The 17158-nt window shown below is 39.8% G+C and overlaps 2 protein-coding genes across 2 annotated transcripts; one reads left to right on the top strand and one right to left on the bottom strand.

The window, feature by feature from the left end:
• Nucleotides 1-375: 375 nt before the first annotated feature.
• ulk3 (unc-51 like kinase 3) lies at nt 376-11852 on the top strand. Its single transcript, XM_059507003.1, has 16 exons — nt 376-709; nt 890-1030; nt 2082-2202; nt 2312-2407; nt 2891-3034; nt 3526-3608; nt 3750-3905; nt 5368-5473; nt 5551-5591; nt 6384-6486; nt 6563-6627; nt 6712-6790; nt 10069-10109; nt 10711-10758; nt 10826-10889; nt 11345-11852. Exons 1-16 carry the CDS (start codon nt 611-613, stop codon nt 11359-11361), a joined length of 1404 nt encoding a protein of 467 aa, XP_059362986.1. The 5' UTR covers nt 376-610; the 3' UTR covers nt 11362-11852.
• A 3303-nt stretch (nt 11853-15155) lies between these two features.
• LOC132101790 (growth arrest-specific protein 1-like) lies at nt 15156-16215 on the bottom strand. The gene has a single exon (XM_059507004.1). It carries the CDS (start codon nt 15944-15946, stop codon nt 15197-15199), a length of 750 nt encoding a protein of 249 aa, XP_059362987.1. The 5' UTR covers nt 15947-16215; the 3' UTR covers nt 15156-15196.
• Between the last annotated feature and the right edge of the window lie 943 nt (nt 16216-17158).

The following is a 17158-nucleotide window of genomic DNA, read 5'->3' as shown; positions in this document are numbered from 1 at the left end:
TCATCTGAACAACTTTAAAGATGATTTTTTTGCTCCCTCAGATTCCAGATTTTCAAATAGTTGTATCTCGGCAAATATTGTCCTCCTAACAAACCACACATCAATGGAGAGATGATTTATTCAGATTTCATATATATATATATATATATATATATATATATATATATATATATATATATATATATATATATATATATATATATATATATATATATATATGTATGGTGTGATTTGTATGAGTCTCTATGGAGCGCCCCCTGCTGGAACGATAGGTTGGTGTCAGCGCCTTTCTATGACGTTAGAATGGAGTTGCAGTACTCGATCTGGCCGGCAGGTGTCAGTGACGTGCGCGGTCTAGATCCTGGTGCGTGACAGCCGCGATGACGTCAGCGCGCGGAAGTAAACAGACCGCTGCGCTTCATTTGTAAACGCGTTAATGAAAGGTTTACGATCATCTGACCATGTTTTAAATACTAATATATGGTTATCATTCATAAAGTCAACAGTCCGCTTGAATGACTGTGATCGGGGCAGAAGTAAATCGCTGTGCTCATGACTATACTGTAAATGTCATTGATTATTGATCGATTATTGATTGATTGAGTTCAGGATGGCTGCGGGCTTCGCTCCTCCGAAGCTGAAAGACTTTATTCTGACAGAGAAACTGGGAAGCGGCACATATGCCACAGTTTATAAAGCTTTCAGAAAGGCGAGTGATTATTGATCTCTGGTTATGAGCGAATAATCGGTTATTAGCAGAAGCATGGGCCTATTTGACATAGATTATTTACTGTCTTGTTAATGTTGTACTGTATTGTTTTACTTGAATGGTTATGAGTTATTTGTCTGATTGTTTAATTGATCATTTGCATGTTCTGGTTGGTTTCAGACGGACAGCAGGGAGGCGGTGGCTGTGAAGGTGGTCAGTAAGAAAAGTCTGAATAAAAGCTCAATGGAGAACCTGCTGACAGAGATTGAGATCCTGAAAACAGTCCGGCATCCTCACATAGTGCAGCTCAAAGACTTCCAGGTACAAGATTCCCAGCATTTAGTCTTACACTGCATGCCTGCCTTAAGAACAATGTGAACTCACTTTTAAATTGTTACTTATTTACATGGTGTCAGTAATGTAACGTTGTCAAATGTAACATTGTTGGAAACCACATTAACTGTTACATATTTACACAGTGTCACTAACGTAACATGTCATAGATGTAACATTTTTGTAACATTAATTGTAACGTATTTACAGTGTTACTAATTTAACATTTTGTCAAATGTAACATTGTTAGAACACATTGATTGTTACATATTTACACCGTGTCAATAACGTAACATGTCATAAATGTAACGTTTTTGCAACATTAATTGTAACGTATTTACATTGTCACTAAAGTAATATGTTGTCATAAATTTAACATTTTTGTAACACATTAATTGTAATGTATTTACATTGTTACTAATGTAACACATTGTCAAATGTAACATTGCTAGAACACATTAATTGTAACATATTTACACAGTGTCACTTATGTAACATGTCATAAATGTAACATTAATTGTACCATATTTGCAGTGTCACATACGTAACGTACTAAATGTAACATGTTATTGTTACACATGAATTGTGTCATTAATGTAACACGTTGCAGTAAATCTAATTTATTAATTGTATCATTGACATCATTACATCAATGTAACATACTACATTAACTCTTTTATTTAAAATTGTATTTAGTGAATTTAGCTGAATAATTAATTGAAGGACAAAATCAGAAAAAACTTTCACTCCACAAATCCAAAAGCACTGATGTGTCCAAGGATTCAATAGACACGGAAACTCTGATTATCAACATAATACATCATTTATAGTTCACTATTTTCCACAGACACACAATTAGATCAATTAATAAATCTTTCAAATGATATTCAGATGAATGACAAAATTGGAAACAGTGTAGACGTTCACCAAAAGTGCCGAGATGAGATTTTGTACCATGTAGAGGAAAACGAAGAAGGGTGGCTCATCTTACCCCGTTACATCTTAATGCCAAATCCTCATCTCTCTGTCTGTGTGTCAGTGGGACAGTGAGAACATCTTTCTGATTCTGGAGTGGTGTTCAGGAGGAGATTTGTCCCGATTTATCCGCAGTCGCCGGATTCTTCCGGAGAGAGTCGCCCGTCGCTGCCTGCAGCAGATCGGTACACACACACACACACACACACACACCACAGGATCTATGATGATGACATGACTGATACAGACTGATTCGGATGAGAAGACATGATTTGTCTCATGTGTGTGTTTTAGCATGTGCTCTTCAGTTTCTTCACGAGAAGAACATCTCTCATCTGGACCTCAAACCACAGAACATCCTGCTGAGTGGAAACACGCTGAAGCTCGCAGGTCAAACCTCACGACACATGAACGTTAAGGTTCCAGCACATCACCGTCAGAACTGTTATAACACTTGAAGTACAAGCAGTAAAATAAGGCCATTTTTTTTCAACTGCTTACATTTTCAGAACTTTGCCTCTTTTTCAAATCAAAATGCCTCTCATCTCTTGGAACTGCGTTTACAATATCAACACAAACGCATCTCAGAAGCAAACGCATTTGCCATAATATTACTTCCTGTTAGATGTGTGTGTTACAGAGAGAACTGTGTCAGGAGCTGAATATTAGTGTCTGGTTTTGTAGATCTGGTGTGTGCTTCTGCTGTCACAAACTGTGAGACAAGAGAAGATTTGATTAAACTGTAAAATGAAGTGTTTTCTAGAGGCACACAGGGGTGTTTTGTTCACATGTCTGACACCATTTGAACGAGTGTGTTGTGATATCGATTTCTCATCATCTCATAATGAGGTGTATAACGGGGTGTGTGTGTAGATTTTGGTTTTGCGCAGTACATGAGCCCGTGGGACGAGCAGCAGGCTCTGAGAGGATCTCCGCTCTACATGGCTCCAGAGATGGTCTGCAGACGCTATTATGACGCTCGAGTGGATCTGTGGTCCGTCGGGGTCATTTTATACGGTGAGAAACACAAATACAGTTTCAAAAGTTGAGTGATTCGATTCTTTCATCATTTGCTTACCCTCATGTCATTCCAAACCAGTTCGACTTTATTTCTTCGGTCGAAACAAACCTACTTTTGGCCACACAATGAAAGTCAGCGGGGTCCGGCGTTGTTTGGATTCTTCGTAATATCTTCATTTGCAAATGTCTCACAGTTTCCATATAAACTGTGTTCAACACTGATAATCTGATTTCTGAAGATCATGTGACACTGAAGACTGGAGGAATGATGCTGAAAATACAGCGGAGCATCACAGAAATAAATTACACTTTAACACAGATTCACACAGAAAACAGCTGTTTCACATTACAATAATATTTCATAATTTTACTGTATTTTTGATCAAATAAATGCAGTCCTGGAGCAGAAGAGACTTATTTACTTCTCATTAATAAATGGCTATTATTCCACTTTTTTGACCAGCTGTATGTGTGTTTTTTGAGGGCAGAAGCATTATTTGGACGAGCTCCCTTCGCCTCTCGCTCATTCGCTGAACTAGAAGAGAAGATCCGCAGTGAGAAACCCATCGAGGTGAGGATTGACATCTCTGTTTATATTACTTCACAACCAATGATATTTTTATTTCAAGTCAGTATACGCCTCATGGTCTCTGCTCCACTAGATGGTGTGGTGGTCTCAGACATTGCTGTGATCTGCTCTCTGTGTGTTTAGCTGCCGTCGGGAGCGAGAGTTTCTCGTGACTGTCGAGATCTGCTGCTGCGGCTGCTGGAGCGAGACCCGGACAGCCGCATCACGTTCGACGAGTTCTTCCTGCATCCCTTCGTGGATCTGGAGCACATGCCCAGCGCCGAGAGCCTCGGGAAGGCCGTGAGTGCGACAGAGTCGGCGCAGATGATCTCACACTAACACGCTCACATCTTTATTTTAGTCCTGAAGTGACAAAACCGCCGCTCCTTGACTCTAGTGTCAGAAACTTCAGCAAATGTGTCCCACAGATGCTGCTCCAGAAACACACAAACCCTCGATCAGAGCAGAGTTAGATCACGAGTCTGTTCGTTTATTTTAGAGCTGCTTGCTGCCACTGATTTCCTCATTTAGTTAGAGTCTGATTTATAAGCTCTCGATTCCATTCAGATTGATTTATTACTTATTATTTTATTTTCCAAGGAAAGACCCTAAAAAAAAGTCCATTCATTTTTTTATTTTTTTTTTAAATGTTACTTTGTATCATTTAAATCATAAAATATGGATTATGTTCAGATTTTAAGTAGGCCTTTTATAGTTAATATTCCATACTCATTTAGATAAATGAGCATTTTTTGAGTGAAACTAAGCAAAAATGAGTTTGAATCTTTATTTTTACCCAGCCATATGTTGATTTAGTTTGAAAGCTGCACTTTTCTCTAAAAGCACGTGTAATTATGACAAACATCAGGTAGACATACTTTTCTAAATTCATTTTTTAGTCATGCTTTTCAAAACAACTGTCTAAAATGTCTTAATCCAAGACTCATTTACTTAAGAAGCAAAATGATTGAAGAGACTATATTTTATTTTCTGAAAGATTTCACAAAATCTTGTTAGCTTTTGCTTAGAACAGGAAAAATATCTGCCAATGGTATAAAAAACTAAATAAATCTTAAAAGGAAAACTACATTATTTTTCTTGCCCATTTATTAAATATTTTATTATCATTTTAAGGAAAACAAAACTATAATTTTTATACATTTCTTCAGAAAACTATATTTTATACTTAGTATATAATATATAAAAATATATAATTTATAATATTTAATATATAAATATGTATATTTTATATTTAATATTTTAATATATATTTATATATATTTTATATACTTATATAATATTTTCAGTCATTTTGATGTAAATGTGTCTAGATTTAAGATGCACTTTTTTTTGCAACATTTGATTTCTTATTATTTTCAATACAAATATATAAATTTATTAAATCAAGGTACATTTACTGTGAGAAGCACAATTATTTATTTAAGATATTAAGTCTTGTTTTCTGAAAAATTAAACAAAACAAGTGAGTTTGTGCTTAAAAACCAGAAAAATATCACTACATTTAAAGGGAAAATAAGATCTTTCTGACTTTACCGACAGATGTTCGTTCCTGTTTTAAGCATCAACTCACTTCATTTAGATACTTTTATCAGTCAATAAGACATGTTATCTTATACAATTTGGCTTCTAAAATAAATGTATGTTGATGTAAGAAAGTTCAGATATTTGCACTGGAAAATAAGACAGAAATACTGAGTAAGAAAGTCACGTTTTGCGGTGTGTGACTTCTTTTGTCCTCTAGACAGCGCTGGTTTTGCAGGCGCTGCAGAAGGACCAGGATGGAGAGCGATTGGCTGCGTTATCTCTCTACTGTAGTGCACTCGAACACTTCGTTCCTGCCATTCACTGTAAGACACGAGTGTCTCCGTCTCTCTGTTTCTCCAGTCACAGTTCACTCTCATCATCTCAGTCTCTGCTCTTTCAGATGAGACGGACAAACAGAGGAAGGAAGCGCTGAGACAGAAGGTAAAGAAATCATGTCGTTCCAAACCCATGGGAACTGGGCCTCGAAAATGAAAAAGAAGCAATTGACCCTTCGCAAAAACCCACCCTCCTTAGTTCACTCCTTAGTCACCCTACACATCCTGTTCTCATGGCATACATGGCAGAGCAAATAGTAAACTGACAACACGCTGGTAGAGAACAAGTCAGAAACAAGTCTGAATTGACTTGTAGCTGAACTTTAAAAGGGATTAAACTCTTTATTTGTGATCTGCGGTCTCAGTCTAAATTACACTCACACTTTGGCTTTCGGAAGCCAAACAAATTAGAATATAACAACAACGACATTAATAGCCATGTATTGTGAAACAGTTGCACTGTAAAATAAATGGAAATGAATATTTCACAGGTATATTATTTTTGCTTTAAACTACAGTAGGGAAATTACAATACTCCTTTCCTTATTTCTACACTAAAAATAGATATTTTGCAAGCTGTCAGCAATTCATACTAAATGTTAAAGCTTTTATTTAAGAAGACCTGTCATTTCAAAATCGTCATGTGACCACGACAATAACAGTTTAGCTATGACGATATCACTATATTGATAATATATCTAGTCAGTACACAACATTTTAAAGTTTAAGTCCACTGAAGTTAATCTACTCTCCAGTCTGATCTGTTTGCCGGACAGGATGGTAGATTCTGCGTTATGATTGGTCAGATCACCTGTCAATCAACAGTCAATTATTAACTGAGTTCTTAAAACCAATCCAGTTTAATAGAAGTGACTGATGCTCATTTGTTTCCTCTCAGGTGAATCAGTATGTTTCTCGTGCCGAGGAGCTCAAAGCATTGGTCAGATCGGACAACAAGATCAGTTTTGAGGAGGCAAAATCAACCAGGAACATATTAATAGGTGAGCAGTGCTGCGTTATTAATATCTGATATCTCATTCCAGTTTTCTGACGTTCAGATCTTCGTTGTGTTCACAGAAATGTCCAGAGATCAGCCGCGTTTGCTGGCGGCTCTGGAAGTGGCGTCCACTGCTGTTGCCCGGGTAAGTGTTGTGACAGCTCATTTGCATGTGTGTCATGTGAGCTGCAGTGTGGCATGATGGGTAACGCAGTCCTGATGTGTGCAGGAGGAGAGCGGTGCCGAGGACTACGACACGCTTGATCTATACCAGCGGAGTCTGGGCGAGCTGCTGCTGGCATTGGCGGGTAAATCGTCATGAAAACTTATTGCCAATCATCTGATAAAAACTCACAATGCAGAGCAAATCTTCAATTTAACATTCATTTCATAAAAACTATCCAGAACACCCTATGCAAACACCTAGTAACAACACATAATACCATAGAAACCATCGAACAACAGCCTAGCAACCATCAGAATACCCTAGCAACTGCTTAGCGATATGTGTAAACACTCAGAACACCCAAGCAACAGCTTAGCAACCACCCAGAACACTCCATGCAAACACCTAGTAACAACACAGAATACCATAGAGCAACAGCCTATCAACCATCAGAATACCCTAGCAACTGTTTAAACACTTAGAACACTCCATGCAAACACCTAGTAACAAACAACACAGAACACTATAGAAACCACTAAGCAACAGCCTAGCAACTGTTTAGGAACAGTTTTAAACACTCAGAGCACCCAAGCAACCACTTAGCTACAGCCTTGCAACCATCTAGAACACCCTAGAAACCACCTAGCAACAGTTTAGCAACCATCCAGAATACCCTAGAAACCATACCATGCTTAGTAACATGTGGGAACACTCAGAACACCCTAGCAACCACCTAACAACAACACAGAAAACCATAGCAACCACTTAACAACAGCTTAGCAACCATGTAGCACACCACCAAGTACACCTTACTGAATTAATTTCTGACAAACATCAAACATCTTTTTTTTTTTTGAAAATGTAAAACGTGGTTCTTCATGAGGCGGAGGGCTGTCAGGCGTCCAGATGTGGCGGCGAGCGGTTGCCAGGTCAGCGTGTGTGGTACGATCATCTGGATCTCATTGAGAGCAGCGCTCTTCATTCTCAGAGTTATTAAATACTGAAGCAAATGCAAACTGTTATTTCTCAAACTCCTCGAGAGCGCCAGACCCCACAGCTCTGCTGGATTCCCGCCTCACTGCAGGTGTTTTTTGGCCATTTCAGTCCCACTGTTGATCTGTTACAGCACTAGTGCCAGCACTGGCCTAATCAAACACAGCCGCCGGCCGCGTCAGGCTCCTGTGCTTGTCAAACATCTCTCCATTACCTGGTTCTGCTGTTGCTTAGTGTTGAGTTAAGCATATGGGTTTGTTCAGTTCGCTAGGGTTTACTAATAACAAAACCAATAAAACTAAAATAGAAAAGATCCTATAGGTTTAAAAAAAGACTTGGTTTGATTCTTTCATTGCCCTAGAAACCGCATAGCAATGTGCTGAAACCCTAAGAAAACCATAGCAACCACATAGCAACATGCTAATAACCACTCTAAAAACCAGGGTGAACAGATGGCATCTTGTTCAAACACACTCACAAAAACAACGACAACCACATAGCAAAGTGCTAAAACCCTCCGAAAACCACTGCAACTATATGTGTTAAAATGTGTTAAAACCGTAGCAACTGCATAGAAACCATGTGTGTGTGTGTGTGTGTGTTGGTTATGAGCTGGTGTGTGTGTGTTGGTTATGAGCTGGTGTGTGTGTGTGTGTGTGTGTGTGTGTTGGTGATGAGCCGGTGTGTCGTGATGTGTGTGTGTGTGTGTGTGTTGGTTATGAGCTGGTGTGTATGTGTGTGTTGGTTATGAGCTGGTGTGTGTGTGTGTGTGTGTTGGTGATGAGCTGGTGTGTTGTGATGTGTGTGTGTGTTGGTGATGAGCTGGTGTGTCGTGATGTGTGTGTGTGTGTGTGTGTGTCGGTGATGATCTGATGTGTTTGTGTGTGTGTGTGTCGTGATGATCTGATGTGTGTGTGTCAGTGATGATCTGATGTATGTGTGTGTGTGTGTTTGTGTCGGTGATGATCTGATGTGTGTGTGTGTGTGTGTGTATGTGTATGTGTCGGTTATGATCTGATGTGTTTGTGTGTGTGTGTCGGTGATGATCTGATGTGTGTGTGTGTCGTGATGATCTGATGTGTGTGTGTGTGTGTGTGTCGGTGATGATCTGATGTGTGTGTGTGTCGTGATGATCTGATGTGTTTGTGTGTGTGTGTCGGTGATGATCTGATGTGTGTGTGTCGGTGATGATCTGATGTGTGTGTGTGTTTGTGTGTGTCGGTGATGATCTGATGTGTGTGTGTGTGTGTGTTGGTGATGATCTTATGTGTGTGTGTGTGTCGGTGATGATCTGATGTGTGTGTGTGTGTGTGTCGGTGATGATCTGATGTGTGTGTGTGTCGGTGACGATCTAATGTGTGTGTGTGTGTGTGTCGGTGATGATCTTATGTGTGTGTGTGTCGTGATGATCTGATGTGTTTGTGTGTGTGTGTCGGTGATGATCTGATGTGTGTGTGTGTGTGTCGGTGATGATCTGATGTGTGTGTGTGTCGTGATGATCTGATGTATGTGTGTGTGTGTCGGTGATGATCTGATGTGTGTGTGTGTCGTGATGATCTGATGTGTTTGTGTGTGTGTGTCGGTGATGATCTGATGTGTGTGTGTGTGTGTCGGTGATGATCTGATGTGTGTGTGTGTCGTGATGATCTGATGTATGTGTGTGTGTGTCGGTGATGATCTGATGTGTGTGTGTCGGTGATGATCTGATGTGTGTGTGTGTTTGTGTGTGTCGGTGATGATCTGATGTGTGTGTGTGTGTGTGTGTGTGTGTTGGTGATGATCTTATGTGTGTGTGTGTGTCGGTGATGATCTGATGTGTGTGTGTGTGTGTGTGTGTGTGTCGGTGATGATCTGATGTGTGTGTGTGTCGGTGACGATCTAATGTGTGTGTGTGTGTGTGTCGGTGATGATCTTATGTGTGTGTGTGTCGGTGATGATCTGATGTGTGTGTGTGTGTGTCGGTGATGATCTGATGTGTGTGTGTGTGTGTGGGTGATGATCTGATGTGTTTGTGTGTGTGTGTCGGTGATGATCTGATGTGTGTGTGTGTGTGTGTCGTGATGATCTGATGTGTGTGTGTGTGTGTGTGTCGGTGATGATCTGATGTGTGTTTGTGTGTGTGTCGTGATGATCAGATGTATGTGTGTGTGTGTGTGTCGGTGATGATCTGATATGTGTGTGTGTCGGTGATGATCTGATGTGTGTGTGTGTGTGTCGGTGATGATCTGATGTGTGTGTGTATGTGTGTGTCGGTGATGATCTGATGTGTGTGTGTGTGTGTGTGTCGGTGATGATCTGATGTGTGTGTGTGTGTCGGTGATGATCTGATGTGTGTGTGTCGGTGATGATCTGATGTGTGTGTGTCGGTGATGATCTGATGTGTGTGTGTGTGTTTCGGTGATGGTCTGATGTGTGTGTCTCCTGCAGCTGAATCTCAGGGCCGGCGCAGGGAGCTGCTCCACAGCGAGGTGAGACTAATATCATCTGACTGTGTTTATTCTGTTTCTCCTACAGCACTGTGAGCTCATGAACCGCTGTCACATGACTCACATGCATCTGATGCATTCAGCAAATTCACAATCTGATATCAGCTTATGAGCTTTAAAGGCACTGTATGTCACTTTTTGACTGCGCTAAAGCATAAAATACCATAACATTTGGAGATATAATTAGAAATATTTATAAGAACTCTACTAGGATATTACTGATATTAAAATGATCTTTTGTTAATACTGACCTTCTTACAAAGTACTGGACGTTTACTTTTTTCAAATTCAGCTCAATGAAGAAGTCTTCCAGACCACGTGAAGTTGTTTTAATGAGCTCACCGATGTGATATTCGGTTTAACATTGTGTCTCTCAGCTGAAAAAACACCTCCATGCTCCAAGAGGAAACACAGACGCTCAGACTTCCACAAAACCTTATTCTCGCTCGCACAAAACTATCCATTAGTGTCTGGTAGATCTAGTGGTGTTATGTAGAGCTCACAACCATCAGTTGACCAATCACAGCGGTCTGTTTCATCAGTTGAGTTATGAGTGGAGTTATACCCTGATTTTCTCTTGCAGATTAAAAGTCTGATGAGTCGAGCTGAATACCTCAAAGAGCTGATCAAGGTAAACGCTTGTCATATCTCTCGCTCCGCTTGCTTTGTGAAGCATCGTCTAAAGCTTGTGTTTACAGATGCGGGAAACTCAGACGGACGAATCGCTGAAGAAAGACGCCGCTGCTGAATCTGTCAGATCCTGTAAGTACAGATCATATTCATATTGAGAATAACTTGTCATTCCCTGGCTTCATGTTTCAGTAGTTGCTAAAAGGGAAAACTGCTCATCTAAACCATTTCATGGGTTCCTTGAAGTTACAATAAAAATTTTAAATACATAGGAATAAATACATAAATGTGAATGAAATAAATATTAAATATAATAAATATTTTTCTAAAGTTTTTTTACCTTTTGTAAATACATTAATAAAAATAATAAAAAAATCAAATATTAAAATAATAAAATATATTAAAATAAAATTAAACTTTAAAAGTTTTTTTTTTTTACATTTGAACACATCTATCTTTGATTTCATAATGAAAGAATCAATTTATTTTGGATCCCTCATAATAATAATTCTAATGTGCATGATTCAAACTGAACAAAATGTAGAAACTGTGCATGATCCACTTCTACACTTCTCTCTCTCTCTCAGCCTGTTGTTTACAGTGAGCGGCGGGTTCTCGCCATGGCAACGGATGTCGTGTGTCACATGACTGGAGGATTCGCAGCATCTGATTGGCTCCTGGCTGACAGTCAAAGCACTGTCAGATCTGGTTTGTGATCATCTGGACGAGATCTGAAATCACTGTGCTGAGAAACAGACCTTCACAAGAAGAAACTGACTGTAAAATCACTGCTCTGGATTTAAACTCTCTCTCTCTCTCTCTCTCTCACACACACACACACACACTCTCTCTCACACACACAGAGGCTGACCGCAGCTCAACCACAGATCCAGCAGCATGACAGAGGTGTGGCTTTCTGTGTGTTTACTCTGGGTTCACACACTTCACACGCGCTCGCTCACACACACACACACACACACACACACACACTTACTCACAAGGCAGAATACTGTTAGACGAGCTCTGATTCCTGATGATTGTGTGGTGATTTATTCACTGTCTGATTTGAAGGAAAGCATCATCTGTATTTCTCAATCTCTGCGTGAATATTTTCTTGCATTATGAATTTGTGTTGGCCATAAATTGTCATTTCCTTTCCACATTCCTCCAGTAATATGATTCCTGCCTTGCATTCATCTTTCCTCTCTGGATTAAATTATCCTGCAGAAACATCATCATATTCACAACAAAACATCAGGAACTCCTCACTAAACTTCACGTGATCTAACAATGAAAAGCATTTACTAATGCATTATTCAAATCAAAAGTTGTATCTGTGAATATTGAAAATTAAAAAAGGGATCTTAAATATGCTCATGCAGAATAAATCTTTATAAGCACTAATATACAGCTAATATGCATGCTAATAAACGACTAGTTAATAATAAGAATTGCTCCTTTAAGTAAAGTGTTCTTCCTTTTCCGATAAGATTTAAAAAGCAAATTAGTTTCTCAAGTAAATGCATCTCGATTAGAAACTGTTTAGATATTTGTCCTGCAAAAACAGACTGAAGAAGAGCACTGTTGTTTGCAGCGTAGTGATGATTGACGTAACACACAGCCGTAATTAAAGACTTGTTAAGCTGAAGGTTTAATCAGATCTCTCCAGTTTCATTCGAGAGGACAGGTACGGATCGCAGCTCTCAGACACACAACGGCTCTGTTGTTTCAGGGCCAGCTCTACAGCAGATGAACTGAGGACGGATTGTGTGTGTACGGAGGGACGTTAATCCTTCAGAGACTCACTCACACACAGCTCTTCTTACATTGACGTGCACGTCGTGAATAAGACTTTGTGCCGGCTCTACAATCGCTGGTGTGGGGGTTGAAATCTGGGTCACAGATAAATGAGAAACGGGGCCCCCGAGCGGCTCCTCCTCCTCCAACAGTCTCCCCTGCTTTTGTTTGTTTTGATTGTGTTCCCAGCCGTCGGTGGGGGTTCAGCAGGAGTCAGTCGGGTTCCTGCTCGTTGTTTTCACAGAAAAAGCCAAAGAGAGCCTCTGGCATCTGCGGTACGGCTTTCCACAGACTTCCAGCACACAGACGTTTCGAATTAAAACACACACGGAATCAAGCGCAGCAGCTTTAAACATCCCAGTTCTCCAATGACAATGGGATGAATCTGAAGCAACACAGTATACAAGTATCTTACTCTTAAATCAAGATGCATGTATGACTTCAGATACTAAGTCTTGCATTCTTCGGATATCTGCCAAAGGAGTAAGAAAAAGAAGCGCATTTCAAAAATGTGTTGCAAATATTGTTCTAAGCAAAAAGTTTTGATACATTTTTCAACTAATTTTTGTTTCTCCAGTAAATGTATCTTGATTGTTTATATGTGTCAGTGTTCAAATATTTGTTCTGGAAAACAAGAAAAAAAATCTGTCCAAAAGGTCCAATTCTCGCTATTTATGACTTTTGCTTTAACAAACTACTGTAATTTGCTGCTTATTAACAGTCAGTAAGGTAGTTGTAAAGTTTAGGTATGGGGTAAGATTAGAGACGTAGAATATGGTTATGCATAATATGTGCTTTATTAATATTAATAAACAGCCAATATGTTAATAATAGCCATGCTAATAAGCAACTAGTTATTGCCCTATATTAAAATGTTACCATTTTCCAATTTCAACATTACCAAAATAATAGTATATGTATATATATATATATATATATATATATATATATATATATTATTTTGTATGCATATCAAATAATTGATTTTGCACCAATATCAATCATTTACCAACAAAATGTGCTTTTATTGATTGGTTTTAATTAATCTATCTCATACCTTTGGAAATAAATATGCCATGTTTTTCAGACGATAAATTCACTTAAGACAAGCCTCCATCATACATTTCAGCTTTCAGACTTTTATTCTCTTAATTATTCCAAAATGTATAAATAAATTATTTTTCTGTACAAACTCCGTGACCTTTTAAGAATTCAAGAAATATTAAACCAGAAACACACACTATGCAAGTACACAAAGATAACTACGAGCTTCCGTCCGGTCAGATGCATCAAGATTCACATATAGCTGCTATAAACATCCACAGCTTAATTCTCTTTAATTAACTCTGCAAGATTCTCTTCAAATGCATTGACAGTAATTGAGCTAAAAGAGAAGACTGACCATAGAAGTAGACTAGTTTATGTTTCAGTCAGTGTTTGCATTCACACACTTGCGTAGCGTGTGCTTCTGCTCTTTGTAACATTACTAATATAAGCAAAACTAAAAATCTGTAACTTTTTTCTTAAAGCTTTACATTATAATGCATTATAAAGGTATTCATAATGTACATTGTACTGCATTATATATTTTCATAACTGTAACCAAAGTTAAAATGCATTATAATCTTTCAAGGTTTGTTTTAATGCATTGTACTTTCTAACAATGCATTTTAATGCATTATAACTGTGGATGCAATTATTCAAGAGATCATACAATGCATGCACTGTGTGCATTACAAGGATTAATGTTACTACATTTATAATGCATTATATATAAATGCTTTAAGTAAGATCTAAAACCATTGAAAATGTATGGAAAACAGTTCCACTAAAATACAGACAGGCGTCAGGCACTTGGTGTTGATTTCCAGCATACATGAACACTAGAGATGCTTGAGTCACATGTGATGATGTGCATGCTGTCAAACGCTCAAATCCAAGACCTGATAGTTCAGAGGACGAGGTCAAACTAATAAAACTGGAGTGTGAGAGAGAACAAGAGCGTTTAACAGCTTCTGAAGGGCCTCTCCACCTAAATGAAGCACTTGATCCACAAACCGGCTCCTTTATGTGCACGCGCACTGCAAATATTTGAAGTAAGATGCGAGTACAATGAAAGTCTGCTGTGCAAACCCTCGACGCGTGTCCACTGTTTGCCTGGAGACACTTCAAGTGGCACTGAGATGAAACAAGATGGAAGAAAGACACAGTCCGGGTTCATTAACTAATGAAAGCTGATGATGAGGACAAACTGCTGTGCAGGTGCTTCAAGAAGAACTTAATGTGTCCCTGCAGCACAGAAGCAGTCATCAGTGTCACAGACGTATATTTGTAGAAATAGACAACAATACACTGTATGAGTCACAATTATACATTTCTCTTTTATGACAAAAATCATTAGGATATTCATGTTCCATGAAGATATTTAGTAAATTTCTTACCATTAAATATATCAAAACTTAATGTTTGATTAGTAATATGCATTGCTAAGAACTTAATTTGAACAACTTTAAAGATGATTTCTTAATATTTAGATTTTCTAATAGTTGTGTCTCGCATTGATGTAACAAAGAAAGCTCAAGTATTTCAAAAAATACAGACCGGTTTTGTGCTCCAGGGTCACAGATGTTCAATCCGTCACTTTAAAGTGTGAACGCCAGAGCAAATGCAATGCACAGCAAAACCACGTGTTGAGAAAGAGTCAAAGCGCGTGTTAGAGACATCACTGCATCAGCATCAGTCGGTCTCGCCTCGTATTCCTCGTCCTCGTATGCATCGTCTGTGCCATCGTGGTCCATGGAGACGCTGTTGACTCCAATCGAACACAGTTTGACCATATTCTGTTTGACCACCTCACAGAACGGCCTCTCGACACCGTCACACACGCACTGATTGAGCAGCACACCACTGGGCTTCAACAGCAGCTCCTCGATGGTGGATCTGCACCGAGACGAACACTTCCTCCCGTTAAACAGCTGTCCGCAGCGGGACAGATACGCGGTGAGAGATGATTGACAGCTGGGCTCGTCTTCACACCGCTGGCGCGCTTCGGTGCATCCGATCCCCTCGGCATCACCCGGATGTGTCCGCGGCAGACAGGGCTCCACGGCGCGCTTGGCCCGCAGACACTCGGGGTCGGTCCCGCAGTCACAGGTCTCTAGTAACGGGCCGTCTGTGGTCTGGTTGAGGCGGATGAGCGCGCTGATGCAGTGGCTTGGACACTGGCGTCTGCTTCCTCGGATGATCCCATCGCATGCCGTCAAATACTGGTTATATGCGAGCTCACAATCACGCTCTTCATGACATCGCATCAGCGCGTGCCAGCAAACCATCTGCGCCTCCAGCATCATCACAAACGACAGAAACGCGACAGGAACGATGCTCCTCTCCATTTTGCCCACAAACTCAAATTAGGTGCATGCTTGCATCAATCCGTGAAAGCACAACATGGTGCGTCACAGACTTTATTTACTCCACAATGAAGCTTTTCAGATCTAAAGTTCAGCGGTTATCCGTGCAATCAGTTCAGTTTGCTGCTATCTGGTTGCATCCTGAGTGCATTTCAAATGTCAATCCTCTTTATGCGTAAGAATCCTCCTGCGTTTGCGTGTTGTCTGAAGTGTGTTTTCTGCTCTCGGAGTCCTGTTGCATGCTGCATGTCTTTGTCCCTCCGGCTCTTTCACGCTCGAGACCCCTCCTCCTCCAAACTCCCTCCGATCCCCTCTTCATTACGCGTTCTGTTGTTCTATTGGTCGCGAACGGGGGATTGCTTAGTAACGCCATTTTTGGCAAAGCTCACCTCCTGTACAGGATAAATAAAATGTTTATGAATTTCATGAAGCCGGCGAGCTGTGTGGTCTCTCTTTCTGCATTAAATTACAAAACCCCATCAGCGCAAGAGAGAGAGAGATGCATTCCTCCACTAGAAGCTCAACATCTGCAAACCGCTTCTTCAATTTAGATCTCAGAAAAACAAATCTGTTTCTCTTTAGCGCGAGCCCAAGAACAAGCCCCTGTATAAACCCTGGGTTCGACCCCCGTCGCTCTCAGCCTCCTTTGGGGTGTTTTAATCGCGCCCTGATGGAAAGAAAAGAGCCACAAAAGTGTTTTCTGGACCGTTTCACCCTCTTTGTGTCCGACTGGCCATGCAGCAGCCCGGAGGACCATCAATAGAGAGACTTTCCACAACAATATATTTTACTGCCCCGTCCTTTCATAGCGCACTTGAGATCAGCGATCTGCTATTCAAATGAGGACGGCTCTGATTGGGAAAACTATGCAAAACCGCAACCATCCACAGAGTCTGGTAGACCGGGGCTAGTTGTCACACAAATTCTTGTTATCTACAATACAATTTGTGTCTAGTGTAGAAATCTAAATCTCCAAATGAAAAATATTCTTGTAAAGATACAACATATCAGAATCAGTGAGATGAAATACACTAAAGCACACGTGGGTAGTTGACATAACATGATAAACTGCATCTGAAATGGATTTAAAAACATCTATTTCTAATTGTTGTATGAATGCTGCTATGCATGCACTTTTTAATGAGAGAATGCATGCTAATTCAACAGTCATTTGACACTCTAACACTAACACGC

The sequence above is a fragment of the Carassius carassius genome, chromosome 23 (assembly GCF_963082965.1).
Source record: "Carassius carassius chromosome 23, fCarCar2.1, whole genome shotgun sequence".
Taxonomy (NCBI): Eukaryota; Metazoa; Chordata; class Actinopteri; order Cypriniformes; family Cyprinidae; genus Carassius; species Carassius carassius.
This window is presented reverse-complemented; position numbering and strand designations above follow the sequence as displayed.